A 26,820-nucleotide genomic window follows, 5' to 3' on the forward strand; every position below is an offset into this window, starting at 1 on the left:
GTGAGCTCTGTGGGATTTTTTCTGGCGGGTACTGTACCCTGCGAGCGAGCACCCTGTACTCCCCAGCGAGGAGGGAAACACAGACCCTTCCTACTCTTCCACTAGAGCTCCCCTGTTAGAGCAGTGGTTCCCAAACTTTTCTCAGGCTCCTTTCACATTCGTAAAAGCTCTGGAGGACCCCAAAGAGCTCTTGATGCTGTGGGTTAGGAATTCTAGTATTCATCATATTACAAACTAAAATCACAAAAATTTTCAAAATACGTATTAATTTTACAATAGCAATGGTAAATCCATGACATGTGCCTGTAAGTAACATCTTAATGAAAAATAATTTTTCTTTAAACCAAAAAGATTCCGTGAGGAGCAAGTCACTCTTGTACAGTTTTCTAGGTCTCTTGAACGTCTGGCTTTATAGAAGCCACATCAACCTTTGCATTCAGCCTGTTGGGCATCACATGTCATTAAGTCTCTGGAAAACTCCACTGTGCCCTTGTGAGAGAAGAGTTTTAGTATTTCTATAAGAATGGTTTTGGCCTCATGGACCCCTGAAAGGGTCTTAGGGAACCACCTAGGGTCCCTAGACCATACTGTGAAGACTGCTGACCTAGATCCTACTGATTTTAAGGGGTGAGGAATGGGGGAAATGCAGCTAAGAACAAAACCCCAAATGCCCTGCTAATGCTTTTTACTAAAGAATATTCAAAATGGTGCCTCTGTCCCCACACCAGAAATGGCACTGTCCCTGGCCCAACAGCACAGACTCTCACGAAACAATTCCCCCAAGGTTATTTAACTTGCAAAATGAGAAAAAAAAAATCTCCCCAGCTGTTTTCCTCTTTCTGGCTGCACCTGTGTGGTTTAAGTCACGATAACATCAATGTGACTTCAGTGTCACTTGATGAATTATACCACCGTGAGGCTGAGGAAAAGAGAAATGAAACTTCAAGAACGTGTCCCTGACATACAGGATACTTAACAAACGGCAGAAGTGGCCTCAGCATGCTGGCTCACTCATTTCCTACCGAAGAACAAAAAAAGATGCTAATTAAGACTCCCTATCTTCTGAACTCAAGAGGAAGTGCCACCTCCACTCTGATGGAGGGGCTGAAACAATGCAGTTGACAAGGTCCTTCTCCTGAGGAGGGGGAGGGTGCTACTATGAAATTCCCCTCGGTTTCTCTAACCCTTGTAGGGCCTCACACACTTTTAGGTACTTAGGACGTAATGAAATAAACATCTGTTGATTTCTTATTTCAGTTTAAGGGAAAAGTCTCCGACTTCCTGTGGTGGTAAAGCCCCAGGTGCCTCCCTTACAGTGATCCCCCAATAACACTGCCTCCAGGAACCTCTCCCTTTCCCAAAACCTGCCTGGAGGGGATGAGGGAAGAGGGTCTTGCTGACTCTTCCTGGGAAGCTGTGGATCTCCTTGGCGGGTCCAGCTCGGTCATGGGGCTCAAGAATGGTGGCCTGGAGGAGCGGGCAGAACTCTTGAGGTGGCTCAGTGCTCTCTGAGGAGCTCTGAGATGCCTCACGGGGTGGGCTGGGGTGAGCTGGGGAGACAGGGCACAGGACGGGTGCCCCTCCTTGCTGCCCCCACATTGGAGCACAGCCTGGTGACTCCAATTGTTTAGATTTTTGCAATTTCCAAAGAAGTTTGTCACTGAGAGTGCTTCCTCTTTTTATTGAAGGTACGATAGCAAACTGCTATTCTTTATCTTTGGGCTAAAATGACCACTCATCATATAGCATCTAGTGCCTTATGCATATATATTAAATGTTCATGTAACATCTTTGCTTTCATCGAGATTCATTCGTTTAACAAACACATACTTCTGATACCTCACAGTATGACGTTCTCATTCAGTTTTTTGCTTCCTTCCATTTGGTGTAATGGGAAGCGCCCAGAGGTGGACGGGGTTCTCAGGGGAGGGGGTCGTGTGAGGGGCCAGCAAGGGAAGCAGGCTCAAAGATGAGCTGGATTCAAATGTGCTCAAGGTCAACTGCACTAACAGCACAACCGGACTTGGGCACAAGGCATAACCCCTGCCACCACGCAGTGACTTGTAAGGTGTCTGAGGGACAAGATGTCACCTTGTGGAAAACAATGGAAAACAAGCATCATAAAGAGGAGGACAAGAAGTGCCGCGTACAAGATTACGATGTGTATTTTGATCGTACTCATAGTTAGATACATTAAATAGGTTATTCTTGGGCCCTACCAGTGCTCAGGACCACCATCTACGTCCCAATGGTATTTCCCAATTTTTGAACGGTGTTGTCACATTGTTGAAGTTGACCTGCACAAAACCCTCTGAGGGTAGCGGACTAAGAGCATCCTGTTTTACAAAGAGGAAAGCTGAGGTTCAGAGCAGTTGTGTCTCACCCACTGCTTCCCAGAGAAGCAGCAGCTCCGGCATCCTGGAACACAGCCTCCTGGCACAAGTGCTGGATCTCACCGTTTATCATTATTGCAGAGTCATAGCTGACATTTGAGGACTTACTCTTTGCCAGGCATTGTTCTAAGTCCATTACAAGCACTAACGCAATTACTCTTTGCAACAACTTCAGAAGCACATTACTATTATTAAATGCATCTTAACATTAGGAAACTGAGGCACAGCACTGAAATCAGGAACCTTGGAGATTTGATCCAAGAAAGAGAAGCCAGATGTTTTTCCTTTCCTTACAGAGGTAAGGCTAAATGGCAGAGTCCTATTTACTTTTTCTGGCTGCCGCTGTTAACATCCACAAATGAGATGTATCTGAGCAAGAAAAAGTAACTTCCCTCCCCAGTCCAAGTTCCTTCTCTGTCCTGTTACCCTGGCTCGTCTTTGTTGCACTGGTCATTCCTGGTAACGTATGATGTTTACTTGTTTGCACAGTCGCTTGCAGAGAATGCAGACTTCAAGAGGGCAGATCGGCAGTTCTGTTCACCCTTGTACCCTAAGTACCTGCACGAAGGATACCTGGCACAGAGCAGGCTCACAGATGTTTACAGAATGAACACACACACATACACTCATTATGGCAGAAGTCTAGACAACTTAAAAAAAAAGTTAAGTCAGTCAAAAAGATCTGGCAATTTAAAAGGTAAGCAAAACAGAACATACAATTGGCTCTGTTCGCCTCCACTCAGATGACGAGGGTGTGGAGTGCCCGATGGTCAGAGAGGGAGTGACAGTGTTTACACAGAGCCCTTCCCCGCTTGCACAAATACTGAAGGGGTCTGGGGGGACAAAGGACAGGCTGGGAGGCTGCAGCAATCTCCCACGGGATCAGGACCTGCCAGGTCTGGCCTGGGTGTGGCCGGGAACGGGCAGAGCTGGGGCGGGGTGGGCGGGGTGGCGGGGGTGGGCACTGAGTCAGGGCGTCTTCCTGCAGTGAGAACGCAGGCAGGCTGCCCAGCGTCTGGGGCTTCCTGTCCGTGGCTGGGCAAGAACTTTGAGGAGTACAGGCTTATAACTATTCCTAAGGGCCAAGCTGGAATCAGTGTTTTTCTTTCCCTTCTTGTGCCCTACAATCCCTTCTTGGATAAAAACCTCGATAAAAATTATAAAAACATACACAATAAGATAAACCACAAAAGTAAACACAGATAAAGACAAAAGATAAAAATAAACCCAGTCAAAATATAAAGAGGATAACGATTGTGTGATTGTCATCAGATAAACATGGTGTTTAGACAGAAGGTGAAGTAGCATGAATGTGTTAGAGCTGCAAGAACAGTCTGCTTAACTCAAAACACATCTTTTGGGGAAAAGAAATCAGTTTATGCCCAAAACTATAAGCAGTCCCAAGTAGCAAATGGGCCGTTTTCTCCGAGTTCTGTCAGCTAGAACCCAGATCTGGCCTTTACGCTTTGCTCCGGTGAGAAGCTGAGTACGTTCTTCCGGGCCCTGGGTCTCTGGAGCTGTGTGCAGTGTGAAGGGGGAGATAGGAAATAAAAGGACATCTCTTCCTTCACCTCTGATGAAAGAAAACTTCTAGAGGCCCTCGTTTTATCTTCTTCACCTCTTCACCTGCTCAGTGAAAGCCACCCTTGGGTCCCCACAGGCTCCCTGCTCCAGAACTGCCTTCCTTTCCACTTGGTATTCTGCTCACTTAGTATGAAGGGCCTTGGTGGGTAATACGAGTAAAGCTGAATTAATTAACACTGAATTAATTCAAATAGAAATGTGTCAGAAAAATGGGTCTATTTTTACCATCTTCCATACACTCTAAGGGTGTATGAATTCTGAGGGTCATCTGTTTGCTGAGCTGGGTGAGAGATCTGAGCAAATGCCAAGATGGAGAAAGCTGGAAAGCATTCTACAAGGGCAGAAGAGGGAGAATGGGAAAGAACAGGACAGCATTTCCAGGGGCAGAGGGCAGGTGGGAGTGCTGGATCTGCAGAAGAACCCTGAGCACAGAGCAGAGATGACCTTTAAACCAACCTCCTCCACCATGTCTTTAACCAACATCGATCTCTCAGTAGGTAGAATTTTGAGTAAAGTCATCACTTGAGTCGAAAGGTCTAGGATCTGTCCCCAAGGCAAGTCGAAACAGTTTCCTCCCTTGTTTTTCACAAACTTCTCTCCCTTTGCTGCTACTCCCCTCAGTCCCAAGTGAGTAAAATTCTGGAGTAAGCAGCTAGAGACCTGCAGCAATGGCTGGGAAGGGGCTGCGCCACCATTGGGATTTTAATTGTTCCTGGTAACTTGGAGACCACCTGTATTCAGCTACCTAAATGCATTTGGCCCACATTTGGAGGAAAACCACCACTGCTTTTCAAAAACATGTTTCATCAGGTCAAAAAGTTCCCAGATGACGTTCTTAGTTACGTTCCGATGCTTTTCTATGCTGTGAGGGCTGACACTCCCCTACTCAAAATTCTTTTCCTTAGCATCTCACATGAGCCAACTGTTAAATTTTAGTACTTTCGCGAGCTGGTTGTTAAACAAACTCATTGTTAACATGTAAATAATGTAGTCTTAAAATTAAATAAACTGCATTAGAAACAAAGGTATAAATGCTCAAAACTCATCCCTTACTATTTTCCTGTATTTTACTGTTACCTACGCTTTTGAGGTTGTTGACATTTATTTTATCTATATGGTAGAAATACCATATTAATAGCTGTTAATGTCATGATAGAACACATTTCTCCCCAACTCTGCATTTCACAACGTCATGTCATTAGCTTGAAATTTACGCCATGGGAGTTGGCAAACGCTACGTATCTGGGCCTGACTTGTCCTCTTCATGTCTAAGAAAGCGACGGGCAAGACATCAATAATACAGTTTAAAACATAAGGGTTTATATCTGTAGCTGTTACATTGTATAAATAGCACCAAAAAATGAGGAAACATTCATCCAGCATTCAATTCAACAGAGGAGTCTCATGGCACCAATGAAAGTGAAGCTCTGATACACATCTTCCTTGTTTCCCTTTCTTCATATTAATGTGAAAGAAAATATCCAACAATCTGCATGTTAAGATTAAATTCAGTTACTAATAGGTTGATTATGAATAGCAGCAGCTCAGAAAACATCAAGAAAAGCATACGATGAGAACCAATTTTTATTATGTGCCAAGTGTGTGCTGTAACTTTTGTGTAATTTATCATAAACATATATGTACATGTGTACATGTGTGTCTCCTGTATGTGGGTGTACACACACACACACAGCTCCCCACCCCCATCCCTGTAGGTTGTTAAACATTTACCAGCCCACACCATATTCCCTTTCTGTCGCTGCTGTGTTTCGAGGTATTTCCTCACCCCTTAAGACCTGTTCCCACACCCCAGGCCCTCCACACAACAATGCCTGCTGATATGCCCATCAATAAGCTGCAATCATTTGTCTGTCAAAGGTCCTCAGAGAATGGAAGGAAATCCTTTGCATTTATAAGCCCTGGTGAGAGCTCTGCTGCTCAGCCTCACACCAGCTGGCAGCTTTATTCACCATCAGCATCACTGCTCTTAATTTTCTTGGGCAGCTCAAAGAGATAAACACCTTTAAGTTAGACCCACACCTTACTGAGTTCTACGGGAAACGTTGCAGGGAGATTTAGAGTCCTGTACTTCCAAGGCTTTACATTAACCGATAGCCTTCTTCTGAAGGTCCCCAGCCATCTGAGTAGTTTAAACACTTTTAAAGTACACATTTATTTTGCTATACTAGTAATTAACTGGTTAATTACTTCTCATCAATTTCCTTTCGAATTTCACTAGGACATCAAGTTTGATTTTGGAATTCCAACAGAAGACAATTCCGTTGACTCAACTGGGGAATAAAAATGCTGTCTCAGCAAAAACTTTTAAAAAAGGAAGTCTCTTAATTCTTCTCTGGGCCACCGTGAAAACAAGTGTGATTAAAGTGATTGTAGTTCTTCAAACTCAGTGAAGCATAATGGATTCTATAATCTTCACCAGAAGCATACCACCAGACGAGTGTTTTTTTAACTTAACAAACCCTCCGACTCAGGATACCCTGTTAGAAAGGATTTCCTGTAATTCTCTGGGAACATGCAATAGAGGCAAATTCACAGAATCTAAATTTTTGAAAGATACACAGTTTAACTCCATTACACTTCTTCAGTTTCTTCATCTTGGCCAAAATCTTTGTTATCCAATTTCTTGATTTTTTTTTTCTAATCCTCTCACTAATGTTTAAATCATCCCTCCCTCAATTTAGGCCCTAATGCTAGAAATTTGCATTTACCAATTATTTTTGTCTGTCATAATAGATTGAGAATATTGCAACCTCAATCATTTCTTTGGTTAATCAATTCTGTTTAAATGTGGAGTCCTTCAAGCGAGTATCTGATCAGTACACCTCTTTGATAGAAAAGTACACCTCTTTGACAGAAAAGCAAGTTCTTACAAGACACTCAGCTGAAGGAGGCAAGTAGACCGTGTCAGTTTTCAGCTATTTCCTACTGTCATCATGAATGACTGACGTCCCATGATGATTAGCATCTTTAGAAGTTTCCTCTCCAGAAGAGACTGCTTCTCACCCCATTAGTAAACACCCCTTGTCAGGAAGAAATGTTTGTTTTGTAAATGCCCAGTTGTTAATCAAACACTAGCATCTAATATCTATGTGTAATTAAGTGGGGCATTCCGCCAGATGTTAAACATTATGGCTTTTTGTCTTTAGAGAAGACACTCCAATAGTCAATCAAATACTTTAGTAGCTACCATGAGTCATTGCTACCATTGCAAGGCACTCGAACAGTATGTTCAGAGACTCTGGCCACTGGCACTCCTTCCCTTTGGAATACCACACTTTGCAATGTCACCTTCCTTTCTCTTATCAAGAGAGTCGTACCCCAAATAGCCACTCTTTTCTTCTACAATAATTCAACCCTCAGTTTTAACTAGGTGTAGTCATCCCTTGGTATCCTCAGGGGTTGGTTCCAGGAAGCCCGCTAGATATCAAAATCCCGGGATGCGCAAGTCCCTTGTATAAAACGGTGCAGTACGTTAAATATAGTGAGCCCTCCGTGTCCATGGGTTTGGGATCTGCAGGCTTCTCATCTGCAGATGCAACACAGATGTTGATCCACAGTTGGTTGAATCCACAGATGCGGTACCTGGGGGTAGGGAGGGCCACCTGCATGTGGCCGGCCATGAAGAAGATGGCATCTCTCAGAGCAATAACATAGAAGGAGCTTGGGCCCCAATGAACAGAGAGCTGCCTACTAGCCTTGAACCTACTCAGGCCTGTGAGTCCTGTGTCCCCCTCTCCCTCCACTTGCAGCTGAATCCAATCCTAACTCAGACACCAAGTGTACTATGAGCATGAGATCTGAAGCCAGTCTGTTGGGCACTGATCCTGGCACTGCCATTGATTAGCTGAGTGTTTTTGGACAAGTTTTCTAACCATTTTGACACCTCAGTTTCCTCATCTATGAAATGGGTATGATTGAACGTATTCAAAGTACCTGTGAGCTTAAAATTAGTAAATACATGCAGAGCCACTGGAACAATGCCTGAACTAGTCAGTGCCCCGTGTTAGCCATCATTTCCTCCACCACCACCATACCCATCAGTCCAGGGACTGCTACTCCTTGATACAACAGGGAACTACAAGTCAGGAGGCAAGTGGGAACCAGAGGTAAAGCTTCATAACCATCAACTCTGAGCTCACACTGCCCTTCATTCTCCACACACCTGCTCCCCAGATGCCCCGCCCCTTCCGGTCTCCTTGGTCCATATTTAGAATTTCCCCCCCCATTCCTTGCAGCAGACTTCACTCCCTGTCATCCCTCTTCAGTCTGTTTCTTCTCACAAACAATTCTCGCCTCTGTGAATTTACATCTGTATTATTTTTCCTGTCGTGAGAATTTAAGTGTATGCATATTACACGATTTCCATTGGAGAGATTTAGAAACAAGAAGGGGCTGCCATGGAGGAGAAAGGGAAACAAAGCAGATGGCTGTGTTCAGAGGCGTGAAGGAGGACAAGTGAGAGCAAACAGAACTCTGCCTTGGACTCTGGGGTTGGCTGGAGGGGAGGGCACAGCCACGTCACAAAGAAAAGGGCTCCTTGGTGTGTGTTCTTTGGAGTGCAAAGCTATCAGAGCTGGAGCCAACACTTTGAAACCCTCTGTGCTGTGGAGAGAGACTGAGCTTTGCTGAGGTTATAGGTTATCTTAAGCTTTATTCACCTCAAATTCCAGGTTAATCTGCCTCAGAGCAAGGTGTGGTCTTGGAACTTGAGGGCAGCTACTTCAAATCATGAAATGGAGAAGAGACGGCCCTTGCCTGTGTTAGATGAATGATGGAGAGGAAGACTAACCTTGTATCTAAACCTAGGATGAGGAGTGACTTACCAGTGTGTTCCTGACAAGACTAGTTGTGACCTCAGAATTTTTTAGGGACCCCAATGTGCCTGACAATAATTTTCCTTAGATAGGAGTCTAAAATATACCCCTGTCATTCATTCTGGGGTTTGTAGAAATAGAGTTCTAATTTAGGAGAGGTGATACAGTCATCCACAGTTACAGGACAGCACTGATTTGTATGTAACTGTTTCTCTCTGGTGAGAAACTCTTTACTCAAAAGAGAAGATTGAACTATAAGGATGTTTTTAGTCTCATTAGATGTTAAAGCTCTTCAAATTGACCCTCAAGAGGGCAGCGGTACCGCCCAGAAGTGAAACGACAACACGGCTTTCCCATTCCACAGTGGACCAGGACCAAAGTGAGAAAAACTGAAGGGCCAGTCTAGACAGAAAGAGAGAGAGTCTGGCTGGAGGGGCAGGGAGGCCGGGGGAGGCAGCACTGCTGGGAGCTGGCTCCGCTTGCCAGTCCCTTGCCTCCAGTCAACACTGGGGGCCCTTGGGCTTGGGCGACTGCCACCAACGGTGGCTTGGTGACAAGGGAGAGATCACAGTTGTCCATCAAACAGCTGCTGAAGACCAAGCTCTGTCAGACAGGGTATCCACCGCTCGGACGTGTTCCTTATGACCCTCTGCAGTGGTTATAGTTAACTCCATTCTATGAAAGAAGAGATCGCTCGTAGGTAGTACAGTTCACGTTCAGAAGGCAGTCCGTTCAACTCTAAAAGCCTGAATCCTGCTAACGTCATTCCCTGTTCCTGAAGGAAGGAGCAGTGGAGCATCAGAGTCCTCTGAGGCTAGAGAGGCAGGTTCAAAGACAGCCTGTCCCATGTTAGAACTCCGAAGGTGTTTGCTCATGGAAAGACACTGGTGTTAGTTCTATAGCACCCGTAAACATTACACATATGCCTCAGCTACCTTACGAGTCAAGTGGGCGTTCTTTTACTAGCCCAAGATCACGATCACCACTTACCATATTTTTATGGAGTTGTCTTCCAAAAATAAAATTTGAGAACACAACTTAGCCACTCATTCTTTTACATATTGCAGTGCCTCTTATGTATGTGGGATGTGGCCATGAGCAAAACAGGCCAAAAAATTCCTGTTTCTAATGGAAATCTGACTTTGGACAGAGTAAGAGTTGACAGTAAGGAACTACTATGATTTTGATTAGGCGTATTAATTGCGCAGTGGTTATACAGAAAAGTGTGTTCTTATCAGTTGGAAATTCACACTGAAATATTTCTGGGTGAAATAACATGATATCTGGGATTTGCTTTTATGACTTCAAAGTAGGGGAGGCGCGTTCACGGGGAAACAGATGAAACAAGATTGGCGCAATGTTTGTAGTCATTGAATCTGGAAGAAAGGTACATGGGGGCTCATTATACTATTTTCTCTACTTGTGTTTATTTGGAAATTTCCTTACTTAGAAGATGAATTCCTCTCCCCATGGAGCTTAAATGATAAATAGTAATTCATGGTGTGTCAATCAGGCAGATATATGGGCTATGGAAAAAAATAAAGTAGGGAATGGAGGTGGGAAATGCTGGGAGGAGAGTGGATAGTTATAATATTTCTATACACAGGCAATATTTATTTTGTGTGCATAAATTAATAAGACATGGATGAGCTGATAACCTGCATCAGGATAAGACATTAATACAAGTGAAGCTGAATAAAATGGTAATTAAAAGACACTGGGTTTTTTGACAAAGAAGAGAGCAATTTGAGTTTTCTGAGAGACGCCAGTTTTAAAGAAATGTTAATGAAAACAATGGTGAACAATTTACATAGCTTTTTTTCTATGTTAGAACTAGGTTTTATAAACATATGAAGGAATGATTGGATTTGTCCCTCATCATAACCCCAGAAGCTGGTACTGTTTCCCTCATCTGTGAGATGCTGCCCCTAAGCTTAGGGAGGCTAAAAGTCTGTCCAAGGTCATGAAAAATCTTAGTGGGGGAACCAGGTTTGAAACCAGGTAGCCCCGCACCAGAGTCTGAACATTTAACTGTCATCCGACACCGCCTTTCGTGATGGATAAGAAGCACGTGGATAAAGGAAGGCTACAAGAGTTGACAAGCAGTGACTTGATGTTTTCTCAGTGGTGCTGTGAGCGCTGGGGAGGAATAAGGCAGTAAAGGGGGAACAGCCAAGAGTAAGGTCTTCCGGGTAGGATGGTGCTTCTAGCAGACACTGCAGGCAAGAGGCCCAGGTGGACCCTGAAGGAAGCTTCTTCCGAAGCCAGAGGATGGGGGCAGGGATGGAGGCTGGAAGAAGGTGGGGTCATAGGGCAGGCTCTCCACCACTTCGACTCCCACCCACCCCCACCTTAGGTGCTGATCTCATTCTAGAAAATGGCGTAATGGTATCAGACACCCAGGACTTACCTTATTTAGAGGCAAGAGATGGCAATTTCCGAGGCGATACTGATTTATCTGAAAAATGCATAAGCTTCTCTCTGTGTTGGGCACTGTCTAAAGCATTGGAAATGCAATGTGAACAGCACAAGGCCTCGCTTCTCATGAAGAACAGACAAGAAACAAATATACTCGTAAGGTGTTGATAGATGCTATGCATAAAAATGAAGTAAGTTAAGAAGGTGATGGCCCCAAGGTGTGGGGTTCCTATTTTATGGAGCATGAGCAGGAAACCTTCTTTGATAAGGGGACACTTGAGCAGGGGACTGGAAGAAGTGAGACAGTAAAGCTTTGACACCTAGAGAAGAATGTTCCAGGCGGAGTTCACGGAAACTGATCTGAGGCTGGAGCTTGTTGGGTGTATATGGGACCAGCAGAGAGGCCAGCAAGCTAGGGCAGAGCGAGCACTTGGGGAGGAGCAGGAGATGAGACCAGAGCGAGAAAGCAGGGCTGGGGCCACACTGGGGAGGCTCTTGGGGGCGGTTCCATGGATTTGCTTTTGGCTCCGAGTGACATGGGGAACCTTTAGAGGAGTCTGAATTAGCCACCCTGTGAAGAGGATCCCTTTGGCTGCTGTAGGAAAGAGATAGCCGGGGGCACAGGGCATTAATCCAGGAACAGAGAGCAGGTGGACTGGACCAAGTAGGAGTACTGAAGACTGTCAGAAGTCCTAGGATTCTGGATGTTTTGGAGGAAGAGCCACAGAGTTTGCCTATGGATTATGGGGGAATATGACCAGAGAAACACCAAAGCTTCTCTACCTGGGACTTTTATCTCTACCTGAAGTTATTTTTTTAAAGTTATTATTTATTTGTTTGGAGGTACTGGGGATTGAACCCAGGACCTCGTGCATGCTAAGCATGCACTCTACCACTGAGCTTTGCCCTCCCCATCCCCACCTGAAGTTCTGCCATCAGCCTTTCCTTTGGGTTAAGCCATTAGAAGAGGCTGCTGTGACAATGCATTCACTGGTCAGATCTGCATTCGAGAGCCATCAATCCATGCTGGCTCAGCAACTATTCTGATGGTTCAGGAAAGAGAGAAGCATCTAAAAGGATGGGAAGGAGGCATGAATAAGTGAATATGGACTGAGAACTGTTTAGGAAGTTGTCACTAACTGAGTGGACAAGGCAGGAAAAGGGAGGACAATGACTTGTCCTGACCAGTGAAGTGTGGAGCTATTAACTAAGAATTGGAAAAGGAGGGGAAAAAAAACAACTCCAGGAAGTTAGAGGTAGGTCTGGAAATAGAGATTATGAGCCCAGTTCTGGGTGGATGACTTTGAATCAATTGTGCAAAAGCCAATAGATAAATCCCAGAAGGCATGGGAATGAGAGTGGGAGGCTCAGAAGGGCCGGCTGCGCAGTTGTTCTCTTGATTTATTTTGAAACACAACAGGGCCTCACTATTTGAGCCAGAAAATTTAAATCAGAATATTTTAAGAGAAATTTCATTTGATTATTTTCTAACAGGCATAGTAAGTAAAACTAGGCTATTGGAATCCATTCCCTTTTAACATCTTTTGAAAATCTGTCTTGATAAACTCAATTTACAAATAATAGAGCAATTATCGCACCACTTAAAAGTAACACTAAACAATGTGGTTTAGCTATATTCTTTTCTTTTTCAGTAAGAGCGCTAAATTCTGAATATGAGGATAACAAACATAGGCTTCTCAAATCTGTTTTCACATTTCTAAGCTCTAAGTTGGCAAGCTAGAATTAAGGTTTTCCTCCCAAACCCACACGCTTGCATTGAACATCAGACTTTTCACTTCCACTTCGCAGTAAAAATAGAGACCTGGATCAGACTTCAAGACAAACAGCTGATTAAAGGTCAACGGTGTGCTAGTGGCCATGCTCTCCACCTGGAATACAAGGAAGAATAGGGCACAATCTCTATGCCCGGGGAGACTCACAACCTCCCAAAAGGACTAGGGTGCCCTCCCTGTGCGTAAGAAGGCATGTTTATAGGGTTGGAACAGGGCCGATATCCGGTCTAAAAGTGCACAGCAGTCACTCAACTGGCTTGGAGCATCAGAAAGACTTCTGACCACTACAGTTTCTCTGATAGTTGGTTCTATGCCAGAATAAACACCACTAAGTTTCCAAGTGCGCTATAAGCCAGTGCAAGGCAGGCAATGGGCATACATATTTGCACAGCACAGCACTTACTGCAGACCCGTGCAACTTTTAAACCAATGGATACTGGACTCCTCCTACAGAGGATCATTTGAACAAAGACACTTTTCTGAAGAAGCCTTTATGATGTGTTTGCTCACAGCTCCTCCAGATTCCTCCAGTGTGATTCCTACTCTTTCCTCTTCTTTCTTTTCCTTCTCTTTTTTTCTCCTTTCCTTCCTCCTCCTCCTCTTCCTCCTTCCTTGTCCTCTCCAAATGTTTAGCTACCCACTCAAAATTTCCTTTCTTCAACTAACTTTTGAAAACAGATTTGGGCCCAGATTTCTTAAAGCTCATTTCAACTAGTAAAAGGAGAAATTACCTTGTTCAAACACTTGCCTTCAAGGAGCCAGTAGTCTAGGGAGGGAAGGCAGACAATGAAACAGTCATCAGAAATATCACACCATAAGTGCTGGGGATGAGAGAATGGGATGCTGAGGAGCTGGAAAAGGAGGGTATGTGGGGAGCTGAGCTTGTTGGTCAGGGCTTCACGGACAGCATCACTCATAGTCACGAGCTGCTCACCTCTGCCAGCGTCCTCTCTACCACTGCGAAAGGTCCCAACTGAATGATAATCAATCAGATTCTGTCACTCCCCTGACTCAAACCCTCTGGTGGCTTTGCATCACACTTTTAAGCCATGGTAAAGACTTCTGGTATTACAAAGACATAAGAGATCCAGGCTGCCTACCTCTCCAACTGTATCTCCTACTTACTTCTGCCCTCCTGTTCACACACACAGCCTGCTTTTCTTTTCCTAGAATTGACAGAGCTTATTTCTCTCTTAGGGCCTCCACACTTTTTTTTCTCTTCTGCCTACAATGTTCTTCCCTCATATCTTCTCAAGGTCACTTCTTATTATTTAAACTTTGGCTCAGTGTAACCAGTTCAGATAGGTCTTTCTGACCACCCAGGCAAATAGCGTGCCCCCACCCCCACTCCATTTCCCTCTTTCCTTTAAAGCAGTGGTCACATAGGATTTTCCCTTCACTCCAGATTTGGCCTGTTTTGTTCATCACTGTGTCCTCAGCATTTAGGAAATTATATTTGCTGAATAAGCTGATGCTAATCTGAATTCCCAAGTGTGATGTACACTCCATCTCTCCTGCAGTAACTCAAGCAACTGAGTTCCTCTTCTCTCTTACTTTTGCCTCCGGAGAAAGTCTGTTCATCCAGCACTGAGATGTTTTTTCTCAGTTATTTTCGTGTTGTTTATTGTTCCAGACGTCTAGTAGCAGGGAATAAAACTTAAGTGTGACACCCAGTAAATATTATAAAAGAGCCATTATTTATCAAGGGCTTATTATGTTCTGGGTACTATATACACGTTATGCATTTATACCTCATAACACCTTTATTATATGGTTTTACCATCAAGTTAGCAGGCATGTCCAAAAAACCTTCAAATGACATATGTAGACTGCCTGACTCCAGACTGCTCCCACATTTCAACTCTGAATATTCAGACCTTAAAAAAACAAACTTAACTCTTCCCATGCACACCATTTCCCCCATAATTAATGTCACAGAAATGGTGTTTGGACTAGTATTGTAGTGAGTAAGCGAGAAAAAGAAGACAGCATTAGGTTTGATTGCTCTATTTTGCATATTAAAGTATCAAATTAGAATTTTCTCCTTCAAGAGGATGGTATTTCATTTCTGAACATTTGCAAAGTATGTTTTTTGCTCATGTTAGTCATCCAAAGCCAAGGAGATTTTTACAATAGTTATTGCTAGCTGTTATCTCCTTGGCTAGTACAGAAATGCGCTCTCTTCTTCATTTATATAAGATTAAAAACAAACACCTGTTAACCTCCTACTTGGGAATTTCTCAAACTACAGTTTTAGATGAGATGGTATTGCATCTTGATACCATAGATCATAAAGCAAAACAAATCTCTTTTTGCTCCCCGGGAGTATTCTGGATTTTGAAGGGCATGGCTATTCTAGCTCATAACCACTCAATTTTGAGAACTTCACAGTATTTGCTTTCCTATCAGGATAATTTCTTTTTACAAAAAGGAAACAAACAAAAAATGCTTAACAATGACACCTTTTGGATTCTAACTTGCTTGAGTCAATGCTTCACTGTGACAGGGACACCCGTGGACCACAGGGTTTCCCCATGCCTCAGACACATTATTTTCACATTACTTTTCTTGCCATTTTAGCTTCAAGATCAGAGATCATTAAATATTGTGATGAAATGGCACTCCTTAGAGTTTAATCTGAACAACCGTTAAAGGAGAGAGGGGAAAATAAGCATTTATCTTATAGAGACAATGAAGAGAAGTGGACAAAAGCCAAGACCACCAAGATTTTGCTCCATAACTATATTCCAAAAGCTTGCAAGTATTTCCCAAAGCACTTTGCTAGACACAGCCAATCCTGATCAGCACATGCGCACGCCCACTTCCCGTCCTCTCCCTGCGCATCTCATCACCCTACGGCCTCACCCTCGTTAGTCCTTAGCAAGTAGTTCTCTAGAACGCTGACCTGTGATGGGAGGAGCACAAGGTAAAGAAAGGTTTTTCTTTTTAAAAAATCGCCTCTGGAAGTCTACGTCTCCTCTAATAGACTCCTCTGCCCCCCACTCAGTAACCCTATATTCCTGATTTTGACTCTTGTGCTTCCTAATTCATATGTTTAGTTGATTCAAATTCTAAAACACGTGAGACAACTGAATATTTAAGCTGTAAGCTGTTTCAGACCAGCTACGACATCCTCCTTTGAAGCAGCTATAATATTTTAGCACAACATAGATGCTTAAACTAATGACAGGTCTACGTGGTTAAAGGGAACAAACACGGGATCGTATATTTATGCCCCAGATTACAGATTTTCCTCTCTCTGAGCACATCAGAGAAGCACAGATGTCAGTGTTTGAGGACTGTCTGTAATCACACGGGCATGGAGAGCTGAACTCTGTGATGGCCTTGGCTCAGCCTTCACCCCTTCCTCACACGGTTCACATCTCTCACATCTTCACACACACACACACACCCCCAACCAGCTTTCTAGTCACAGGTCAGAAACAGCCTTAAATCATCCTAAGGCTGGACTGTGGTTAATACGCACCCCTGGAATGCCTACAAATGGCCTTTCCTTTGCATCTATTTGTTTCCAAAGACTCATATTTCAGCTGGAGTTGGTGTGGGTTCCGAAGACCTCCTACAGTATGAGGGCTTCGGTGACAGGAGAAGGTGGGGGGAGGAAGGATGTGGCTCTGGAAAGGGTGGAAGGTCTGCACTTTGCTTCCTCCTTGGCCTGCGCTGACAGAGCCCACCCCCCACCCCAGGCAGGCGGGGTGCAGGAAGGGAGCTCTGCCAGGAGAGGGTGGGAGTTGCTGAAAGTGCCCCAAAGGAACAGACTCCAGGTGGCAGGGGGAGAGGCAGGCCACCACGTGTGGAGGGCTGGCGTGCTGACGCGTGCTAGGCCCTTGAGTGGCGCGTTGAAACTGAAATCAAAACAGCATGAAAGCACACTTTATTACAGCTAGAAATAGCCAAGTATTGTCAAAGCTCCCATTGAGTCATCCATCCAGAAACAGAGATCTTGGACGGGAGGGGAGAGCTGGAGAAAGCTCCAAAGTGGGTTCAGAGGAAGATCTTGATGCGGAATCAGAGTTTAGAGGGTGGTCAGAAAGCAACGACTTAAGCAGTATTTCACTCTCTAAGCAGGGAGGAGGGTGGGGCAAGAGAAAACACTGCTTGGACTATGAAAACCCAGAGACTCCCCAGAGCAGGGAAGAGGGGGCGGCTCTAAAGGGAGCCTCCTCCATTTCATTATCACAAAGGACCTGCTGGGTTAGAGGAGTGATCAGCCCCTGGGGATACAGAGGAGAGAAGAAGTATTTGTGTTAAATGAAATCTGGGAAACAGAAGGAAGTAAGCTCCAGCTAATGCCTTCACTGCCCTGAGGAAGGCATTTCTGTGCATTAAAGATTCACACATCTCTGCAGACAGCTGCCAAAAGGAATTATCGGCTGCAAGGGCTGCTCAGCTTCGCTCCTACCCAAGTTACGTGGAGGCCAACTTCACTTCAACAGTAGTCACCCGACATTTTGTTCACTGAAATGACCAAAGTGAATGTTTTAAACGATTTTTAAAGCACCTCAGATCACAAATGTCTCACAATACTTGAATTTACCGTATTTTACTCTTTGCCAGTTCCAAGTCAACTTTTCAGACCTAAGAAACAGAAGGGACAAACTCAGTTACAGTGAAAGCACTCAGAGCTGAACCTTGTATGCAGCCACAGAGTAACAGGAACTGATCCGATGGTTATTTATTGAGCACAAATATCAATGTATTTCATTGGTGCTAAGATGCACATTTTCTACAATTTATGGATGCATCTTATAAGAGATTGTATCAATTTTATTGACAGCATTTCTTCTTTCTTACTGGTACATTTAAAAAGGGTGCATTTCAAAAGTATCTTAGATCAGATGAAGTAGGGACTCATTGTTACCATTTAAGTTGCAGTTCCAAGACTGCCTTCTCTGACAGGCTTCCTAGAGCACCATCTAAGGTGGCCCATCCCTCACCCAGATTCTCCCCTTCACTGATCACATCACTATGGAGACCATGGCTCTTGGATTCACTGCATCAGGCACTACTCAGGCACAGTAGGTTCTCAGTAAATGACTCTGGAATGAACAAAGATTTCCATTTATTGAGCAATCACCGCGTGTCAGACCCTGAACTAAATGCTTGACAGAGGAAAATCTCATTTATCCCTAGCAATTGAGAGGTCATTCTCATTATCTACTTTAAAGATGGGACACACACAACAAAATTATACTGTATAGCACAGGGAAATATATACAAGATCTTGTGGTAGCTCATGGTGAAAAAGAATTCAACAACGAATATGTGTATGTCCATGTATAACTGAGAAATTGTGCTCTACACTGGAAAGATGACACAACATTGTAAACCGATTATAACTCAATAAACTAAAAAATTTTTAAAAAGCAGTATGTTTACATATTCAAAAAAAAAAAAAAGATAGGACAGCAGGTTAAGAAGCCAGGACCAGACATCGGCTCAGCCTGACTTCAAATCCAGACACAGAGGTGCTGCACTATGTATCACACAAAAAGCATGGAAACAGTTCGGACTCAGTGACCGGTCCAAAGGTGTAAGACAAGATCCCTGAAGCTACAGAGAGGAATAAAACTGTTCCCCCAACTTTGAAAGGTAGTATTTGTCCACTGGGGATCCCCACATTTCTCTTGTCCTTCTACCTGCTTCATGTATAAGGTCCTGTGTTAATATGAGCGTGCAAGTGCCTCTGTCTCTTCCCAGTAAGACGAAGAGAAGCTCCATGGAAGAGATGTGTATTTAAACTTCGTATGGAAGGAGCCCGTCAGTGGTGAGAGCGTGCACAGCACACCTAGGGCTCGAGAGTTGTCCTGAGTGACAGGGACGTGGGGGAGACGTGGGGAGGTGCTAGAAGAAATGTAAGCACCACCGCCCGAGGGTGCCCACTGGGGATCTGAGCTTCAGTGCACATGATCAGTGATCTTCATCAGTGACCGGTTTCAATGTGGACTTTATTCCATCCCCACTGAGCTTCTCTCCCTTTTCAGCATCTCACTCAGGAGGAGTGTTGAAATTTGGCACTGCCATTCATTCCTACGTCCACTGATCGCTACGTCTAACAGAGACTTTTCTAAGCCCAGTGTAAAGAGAAAAGAAAGAAAAGTGACTGGAAGAAAGAGTAACACAGGAGCTTTGATTATAAGTCTGTTTAAAGTGAGTCAGCTTAGACAGAGCTTATGAAATCTGTCATTCTGAGGTTCCACGAAAATACCGAAGGCCATCAACGAGAGAATATTTCATTTAGAACAGAGTTGGCAAACTCTGGCTGCCATCTTTTTTTTTTTTTTTTCTTTTTTGGTTTACTGACACTTATTTCAATTTCCAGTGAAAAGCCTCTTTTCAAGCAAAGATTAGTTTTTACCTTTTTAAAGGATTTATGTAAACAAACAATCCCCCCTTCTGCAAATCAAAGAATATACAACAGAGATACACAAGGACCACAAAACTTAAAATATTTCCTATCTGGCTCTTTACAGGAAAAGGTTACCACCCCCTGGTGTAGAAATTCTCATCACCCGCTTCCATCTCTATTCAAACTCGGGTCATTTAAGTCAGGGTTAAATGTAACTAGACACACAGTGAACAACTGTAAGATCTATTTACCACTTCAAACATTGGAGCCAGTTTAATGGTATGATGATTTACTGATCTAGTGATTTCTTTTATGAGAATTCTAAAGTTTTACTGATGATTACACTCACACCCATTTCAACTTTGTCTTTGACATTTTTTAAAAAATGTCCTTCTCACATTTAAGGGCTTGCTAGCTTTTGGCTAATGCTGTAATGGTTTCACCTTCCTAGTGCTGGTGATAAGTGGTTTCTGCAGCACCCTGGTCATTAAAGCTTACCCAAACAGCTTTCTTAATTAAAGACATCAGTTTAGAACACCACGGGGGTGCAGCTGGAATCTTTTTAAAACTTAGCCTAACATTAACACTCTACAAGTTGTCCTTCCTCCAGGATTTATATGGGAAGGGGGAAGGCAGAAGAGATTATGGATTTTTTCAGATCCATGCTTCCAGGTCACTTTTGCTTTCCTTCAAATATAATTAATATTTATCAAAAGGGGATGTTTAGGTTTGGGAATTTTTACATGGCTTGCATCTCAGCAGAGGATCATTTCTGGATAATCTTGTGTATTCAGATTCAAAAGATACTCAAACATGACTCAAGCATGAAAACTATGCTAGACCTACAGTCAACTCCTCACCACTGGGGTGGCGATCCCCGGGTGTACGAGAAGCTGTTCTTCAGCACCTGGGTGACCTGCGGCCCAGTTATTCTACAGCAAACCCAGGCCCCCCCTGCTTCGATGACCAGCCTATAGTTCGGTCACCTTCGCTAAAGCATCTGTTGCTTTTTGCTTTTCACCAGCACAAGCAATATGATGCAGAGCATGCAGTAATCTCTTAATTACTTGAAAGCAGGCCCTGCAGTCAGTAAGTTCTACTTGGCACAGATGCCCATGACTCTGAATGCTCAAATGGCGTGGGGTCAGCCCTTCATTTTATAAAGCAAGATTGATGGAGGCTGTGATGAAACATTAATATTTGAGATGCCTGCCATACACAAATCTTAAGTTGCAGAGGGTCTTTGTCTAGAAAATGTTTCTATTCACATCCCTGCTTGGTACATGACATTTGCTTTAGAAACCATGTTCTTTTTAAGTCAAAAGAGGCAAGGAATTTTTTTTTCTTAACTAGTGAACTATGTCATTTAATTTAAAATATGTCCCCATGCCACCATCACTTCTAGGGAGTGCAGTTCAGGGGAAAGAGAAGTGATCGGGGTTAAAGCACAGCTCTGCCAGTTGAGAGCTGTGTAGCCTTCAGCAAAATCACTCACTCTTGGCACCTGGTTTATCAACAACAATCATCCTTGAAGCACACAAGGTGCCCTACACTTACTACGGATTATTTCATTAACAATCACCAGTGCTCAGCACAGATCGGGAGAAGAGTCACTATTTCCTAAATTCAGAGAGGAAGAAATGAGCAAAGGTGAGATCATCTGGAGAGAACGCTCAACTATGATTATTACTCTTTCTCGATTATAAAATAATCTACGTCTAAATAATTTCCTTAGAGGGGTCAAGGTCACGGTGCCATCAAGCTGCAGAGGCAAACTCCATACACAGGTCAGCTAGTTTCAGAGCACTGATTCTTAACCACCATTTGGTGCTTTCCCAAATCTTTAAGATGTAGGGGCTGGACTAGATCCTCCAAGATGCATTCTAGTTTTACTATTCCATGGAAAAATCTTTGCCTGAAGGAGGATTCAAAGATGGCAACTGTTTAAAAGACCCAACTACTAGCAGTGAAAGGGGGGAGGAGGGAGAAATTCGCAAAAAGTGGATTGCAGCCTTCAAGAATCAGAGTATAGATCCAGGAATTGCTTTTAGTTTACTAAGAGCTCAAAAGATTTAGTGCTTGCGCTCAAACATCTTCCTCATATATGTGTCAGACTACAAACCATTCACTCTGAATTAAATCACTTAAAAAAAATCATATCCTCAAAGGAGGAGAACAAAACAGTACTGGTTATTCTCGCTTTTGAAAAATTATCTTGTCACTTCCTATTGATTTGTTTAAACCTTTGCAAAGCACCGATGGAGTCTCCCTTGGAAATATTTAAGCTTGTGTGTAGGAACATCATTCATGTTAAAGTCACTGAAGGAAGCTGGTGCTCTTGGTGAGGATGGAGATAAGTAGGAAAAACCATCGAGGAAAGCAGGACTCGGGCATGGATCTGACTGCCAGGTGACTGTTTCTCGCTGTGCTTTGCCCTTCCACGGAACGCTTCAGGGAGCAGCTACGCCAGGGAGAAGGAAGGTCATACCGTGACGGCTACTGATGATCTACTGAGGATGAAGTCAATGAGGAGGGAGAACTCTGGGGAAACGTTTCTTAAGGTGGGTTAGTGGCTTATGACACATGGCTTCAAATAGGACCAAAAGCAAAGTGAGGAATTGATTCAAAGGTGGTAAAGGCCATAATATCAAACCATCACTTTTATATCCAAGTCTTAAATATGGTAGATCAAATAAAGACTACTGGGAGGAGGGGGCAGTGAGGAGTGAGCTTGAAGCTTTAAAACTATCTAGTTCATCTAAACCACTTCATGAGGGAGGAAGCCAAGGCCACCAGAGGTGGAACAGCTTGTTCAGGTCTTAACTGGCAAAGACGAAGTTAGAATGCAGTTTTCTTATTCCCAGATGCGATGGGCTTGGAAATGTTTTAATAGCATTTAATCAAAGTCCAAAGTTTATAAATTCTTTAAAAGTATGTCAACTACAGAAACTGAGAAGCCCAAAGACGCTGATTTCAACACTTGATAACTATTTTTATAGCATTACATGATCTATCTAGGCCTGGAATTCTGTTTCATGGCAAATCTGACCTAGAGTCAACATTCTGGTCTCCTGGTTTAAATCCGAAATACAAGGAAGTTCTGTATCCAGTCGTCGGAAAACCCCCAAAGCAACTCTCCATCTGAGATGGATATTGTCTTCCATGATGCCGGCTGGAAACAGCCTTCCACGGGACTATTTCAAAAATATGTGCAGTAGCAGTGGCCACCTGAGGGTGGTACAAAGGGAGCATTAAGGACCAGAACTTAATGAAATACTTGATGAAAAGTCTAACAAGACTCCACCAGAGTGTTTTTTTAAAAAGTCACCGACCTCATTGTTTCCAAGAACAGAATGAAATGCAACAGCTTAACCGCTTTCCCCAGTCAGAACCTCCTTGGGCTTCTGGTTTAAGAACCGGACTCTCACTAGAGGACACAAAGAGGTGGCCGGGCGGCTGGCATCACTGCAGACCCCGGATGTCCTCCGAGGCTAGAAAAGTCTGCCAAGTCCCCACGGACCAGGTGTTATATTTACCCCCATGACCCAACGGCCACCAGCTTTCGGTCCTCCACCACCCCCCTCAAGGGCACATATGCAGAGCTGGGACACCAAGGCTATTCTCCAAAGGCAAGGACCCTCCAAGCCCACCGCGCCACCGCGCCCTGGCCTCCGGACTCCCACCGCAGTTCGCCCGTCCTGGGGGGCCAGGCGCCGGGCCCGGTGTTGGGGAGCTGACCGAGCGCGGCGGGCGCTCAAGTTCCGCCTTCCGACTGTCCTGTTAAGAGTTGTGGAGGTTGGGTTGGTAACACTCCTGAGCGCACTCAGAAACCCCTGCTCGGAGGAGCAAACGCTATGGCTCCCGCAGCTGCGGAGGACGGGCGGGAGCGCCCGGGGCTCGGGGACTCGGGGACCGGGGACCGGGGACCGGGGCCGGGACTCGGGAGCCGGGAACCTGGAGCCGGGCGGCGGCGGCGGCGGCGAGCAGCGGCGGGCCCGGGTCCCCGGCGGCGGGGCGCTCCCCCGACACCGCCGGCCCCCACCCCGGAGGGAGCGCGCGGGGGACAAGGGCCCCGTACCCCGCTCCGCCCGCCTCCACCTGCGGATCTGGGGCGCCGGGCCGAGGGTCTCCGGGTCCCCTTCCCGTTCCTCGGGGCTCCCAGCGAGCGGTCCCATCCCTGGAAAAGGATCTGGTGTCAGGCAAAGCGGGCGCTTACCCGGGGAGGGGCGGCTCCCGGCGCGGGCCGCGCTCGCAGGTCGGCCGGGGAAGGTGCGGCTGCGCTGCGCGGGCTCCGGCGCCCGCCGAGCGCCCTGCACCGCCGCCCGGGCTCGGACTTCCTCTTCGTCGGGCTCGGCCCCACCGCTCGGCCGCGCTCCCCGCTCGGCCGCGCCCCGACCCGCCCCTCCCGGCGCAGGGATGCGGGCTCCGCGGGCCGCCGCGAGCAGCGGATTTTCGGTCCCTCCTCCCCTCCGCCCCGGGCGAGAAAGGTGGGGAGGAGGGGGGGGGGGGAGAGAAAGAGAAAGATTAAGCACTTGGACTTGTCTCTGGAGGGTTGCCAAAGAGAGCAGTCAAATTACAGCCCCTGGGGGAAAAATTACCAAAAAAAAAAAAAAAAAAGAAAGAAAAGAAAAAAGCCCTACTACCGTTTTCGCAGACATCACTTTTCTTCATTTTCTGGGATTGTCAGGTTTACTTTTCTCTTGACGTGATCCTTTACCACATGATTTTGCAAAAACAATACCAAAATAATTCTTTTAATTCGACATTTTAGTGTTATACAGAAGCTCTGGAGTAATAATATGTACAAAGAAGGAGGAAGCTCACTGTTTTTCAGGCGTCATTACCCTAATCACCTCAGTTAATGTACCATATAATCTTTGCTTAGAGAAAGTAAAAGTGTAAAAGGAGGCAAAGAAGACTAACCTTTGTAATAGCCAGATAAGTGTTTAAAGGTACCAGCTGTGTAGTGAAATTACAACTTCAGTCCAAGGTGCCTAAGATAAACGTCAAAGGCATGAGAAGGGATTTCTGAACACTTATCTCCTTTCAAAGGCAGCCGTTTGTGTTCGCCTGTTAACTCCATTAGGTTCTGTAATTTGTAAGGACGCACTCTTACGTGACTTTTTACAGACCCTCAGAGTTACCAGTCACTGGCTGTGTGACCTTGAGAGAATTATTGACCTCTCTGTGCCTCAGTTCCCACATCTGTAAAATGGGGATAATGATGATAGTGCCTACTTCATAGAGTTGCTTCTTGTGATTTAAATAAAATAATGGGTTGGAAAGGCTTAGGAGGTTCCCGGCACCATTATTGGATAGATAAATGTTAGCTATTATTGCTGCTGGTTCCCCCTTTATCTGCTCTTATGCATGCACATGGCTATGGAAATTATAATAAAGACTTGAAACAAAATATGGTTTTGTGCAGTACATTGAGAACAGTGTTATAGTTGTCTCCCTACACTGTGCAGTTTATAATCTGTTTTGTAATTTATTTTTTCTTCACAACTGACTTGTATGACCTAAAGCTATGAGACTGGGTTATGCTTGGGGCACATTTACCACGGATGATTTGCAATGGGACTGAAACAGATTTTTGCCATCTTCAAAGCTGGTCTTGCAACCCCCTTGAGAGATCTGCTGGGCAGGTGCTCATTTCCTTTCACAGACAGGAAACAGAGACTCTGGAGGCTGATCAGACCTTTTCCAGTACCCAGGGCTCGCACAAAACCGTGCCTGTCACCCCATCGTCTCTCTGTGTTGTTACTTTCGATGAAGCGAGCAGGAGCACCTCATGGTACAGCATGTGCCACATTTATGGTGTCTTTTAATCCTGTGAGCTAGGTGCTGGCCCTCATTTGACACAGATTCAAAGAAGCTAACTGATGAGTGTGTTAGTGTCTGACAGATGGGGTTTAGGGACAACTTGGAGAGGAAGGGAGGAGAATCAGGGTTTCCTGATTCCTTGCAAAATGCTCTCTCTGCTGCTCCACTCCCCGTTCCCACTCAGTCACACACATCTTAGCACAGAGGACTTAGTGTAAAGTAATTAGTGAAGCGGTGTGCAGACTGCAACTTACTAGCTACTCACCCTTAGGCAGATAACAGTCCTGAACTTTGGTTCTTTATCTATGGAATGGATTATTATATTTCCTGTCCAGCCCATTTCATTGCACCTCAATTTCTTAATGAGGTGGGAGGTGGCTCCTGGAAACAGGAATGTGAAATCTCTTTTGTTGATGCTGTATGCCAAGCGTAACATTAGGCACCTAGCCCACGTTATCATTCCCGATTTCCAAATAAGTGTATTCTGCCCTTCAGATCATTAGAGAGAGAGCTTGAAATTACCTGGGCTGACACGCTGTTTATCTAGCTTATCATGTGTGCCCGGCACTTGGCTCAACTCCTAACTTGTAAGAGATATAAAATGTTCAATGGGTGGATGAATGGATGGATGGATGAAATGACAACATAAGAGTTGGGAAAATGCTATTATGTAGCACTCCATGTTGTAATATGTACTCTCCCCCTTGAAGAAAAAGAATCCAGTGGAATCCAATAGAATGACTTTCTAATGATGCATCTCCAGTATCAGAATGTGTGTGTGTGTGTGTGTGTGTGTGTGTGTGTGTGTGTGTGTGTCTGTGTATAAGCAGTCTTCCTGATGCTATTACTAATATCAGTCAAGGTCAAGGAAGGGAAACAGAAACCACCTAGAATATTTATAAAAGAGAGACTTTAATGCAGGGAATTGTCTCTACAAATGATGGAAGAACCAAGAATCCAACAGGAGACAGTGAGGCAGTTCAGAAATTAACAACAGCGGGAAGCTAGCATCACCCCACAGCTGAAGGGGCAGGGAGAGGGGGTGTTATAGATGGAAGCTGTCTGTAGAGGCCAGAAAAGGAACCACTGTCTTAGACATGGGCAGAGACTGGGAGAAATACCCTGGTTTCTCCTTTCTTTCACCCTCCAATCCAGTACCTTCCATGGGATGAACCCAGATGACAGGGAACTTGGAACCCTTAGCCTACAGGGATGTCCCCACTGCCACCCCTGCAATCCTGAGATACCAAGCAGGAGAGGGGTAAGAAGAATCTGACAGCAGCCAGCCTAGACCTAGTGTATCCCTCAAGTCATAGCTTTTCCTTTCTCGAATAAGATTGGGTCTTAAAGAAGTGTGTTTGCCTTTTGAGATCATCTCATCCATTCCCTCACACAGACCCAGTGAGGCAGACACTATAATCCCTAAATTGCACACAAGGTCATGGCGATTCAGGAAGTTTCAGTGACTTGCTCAAGGCACACACTGTACGTGGCGGAGCAGGTTTCAAACACGGAGCTCTGCTTCCTGTTCACCATGTGACCCACCTACTCAGCTGTTTCTAATGAAAGGCAGTGCAACCAGACACAGGCCTGTAGAGACT

At 44.8% G+C, this 26,820-nt stretch overlaps 2 protein-coding genes across 3 annotated transcripts in view; both read right to left on the reverse strand.

The window, feature by feature from the left end:
• The window catches only part of PLEKHG1 (pleckstrin homology and RhoGEF domain containing G1), a 213,731-nt gene extending 189,897 nt beyond the window's left edge, over nucleotides 1-23,834 (reverse strand). For both annotated transcript variants that reach the window (XM_074368160.1, XM_074368161.1), the window contains exon 1: nucleotides 23,610-23,834. The gene's annotated coding sequence lies outside the window, so the exon portion shown is untranslated. The remainder of the gene's footprint in view (nucleotides 1-23,609) is intronic.
• LOC141578336 (uncharacterized) lies at nucleotides 8,244-23,601 on the reverse strand. Its single transcript, XM_074368164.1, has 2 exons — nucleotides 22,726-23,601; nucleotides 8,244-22,621 (listed from the first exon to the last, which is right to left on the reverse strand). The coding sequence occupies exon 1, from the start codon at nucleotides 23,566-23,568 to the stop codon at nucleotides 22,885-22,887; it is 684 nt and encodes a 227-aa protein (XP_074224265.1). The 5' UTR covers nucleotides 23,569-23,601; the 3' UTR covers nucleotides 8,244-22,621; nucleotides 22,726-22,884.
• Nucleotides 23,835-26,820: the final 2,986 nt, after the last annotated feature.

This window comes from Camelus bactrianus, chromosome 8 (genome assembly GCF_048773025.1).
Source record: "Camelus bactrianus isolate YW-2024 breed Bactrian camel chromosome 8, ASM4877302v1, whole genome shotgun sequence".
Classification (NCBI taxonomy): domain Eukaryota; kingdom Metazoa; phylum Chordata; class Mammalia; order Artiodactyla; family Camelidae; genus Camelus; species Camelus bactrianus.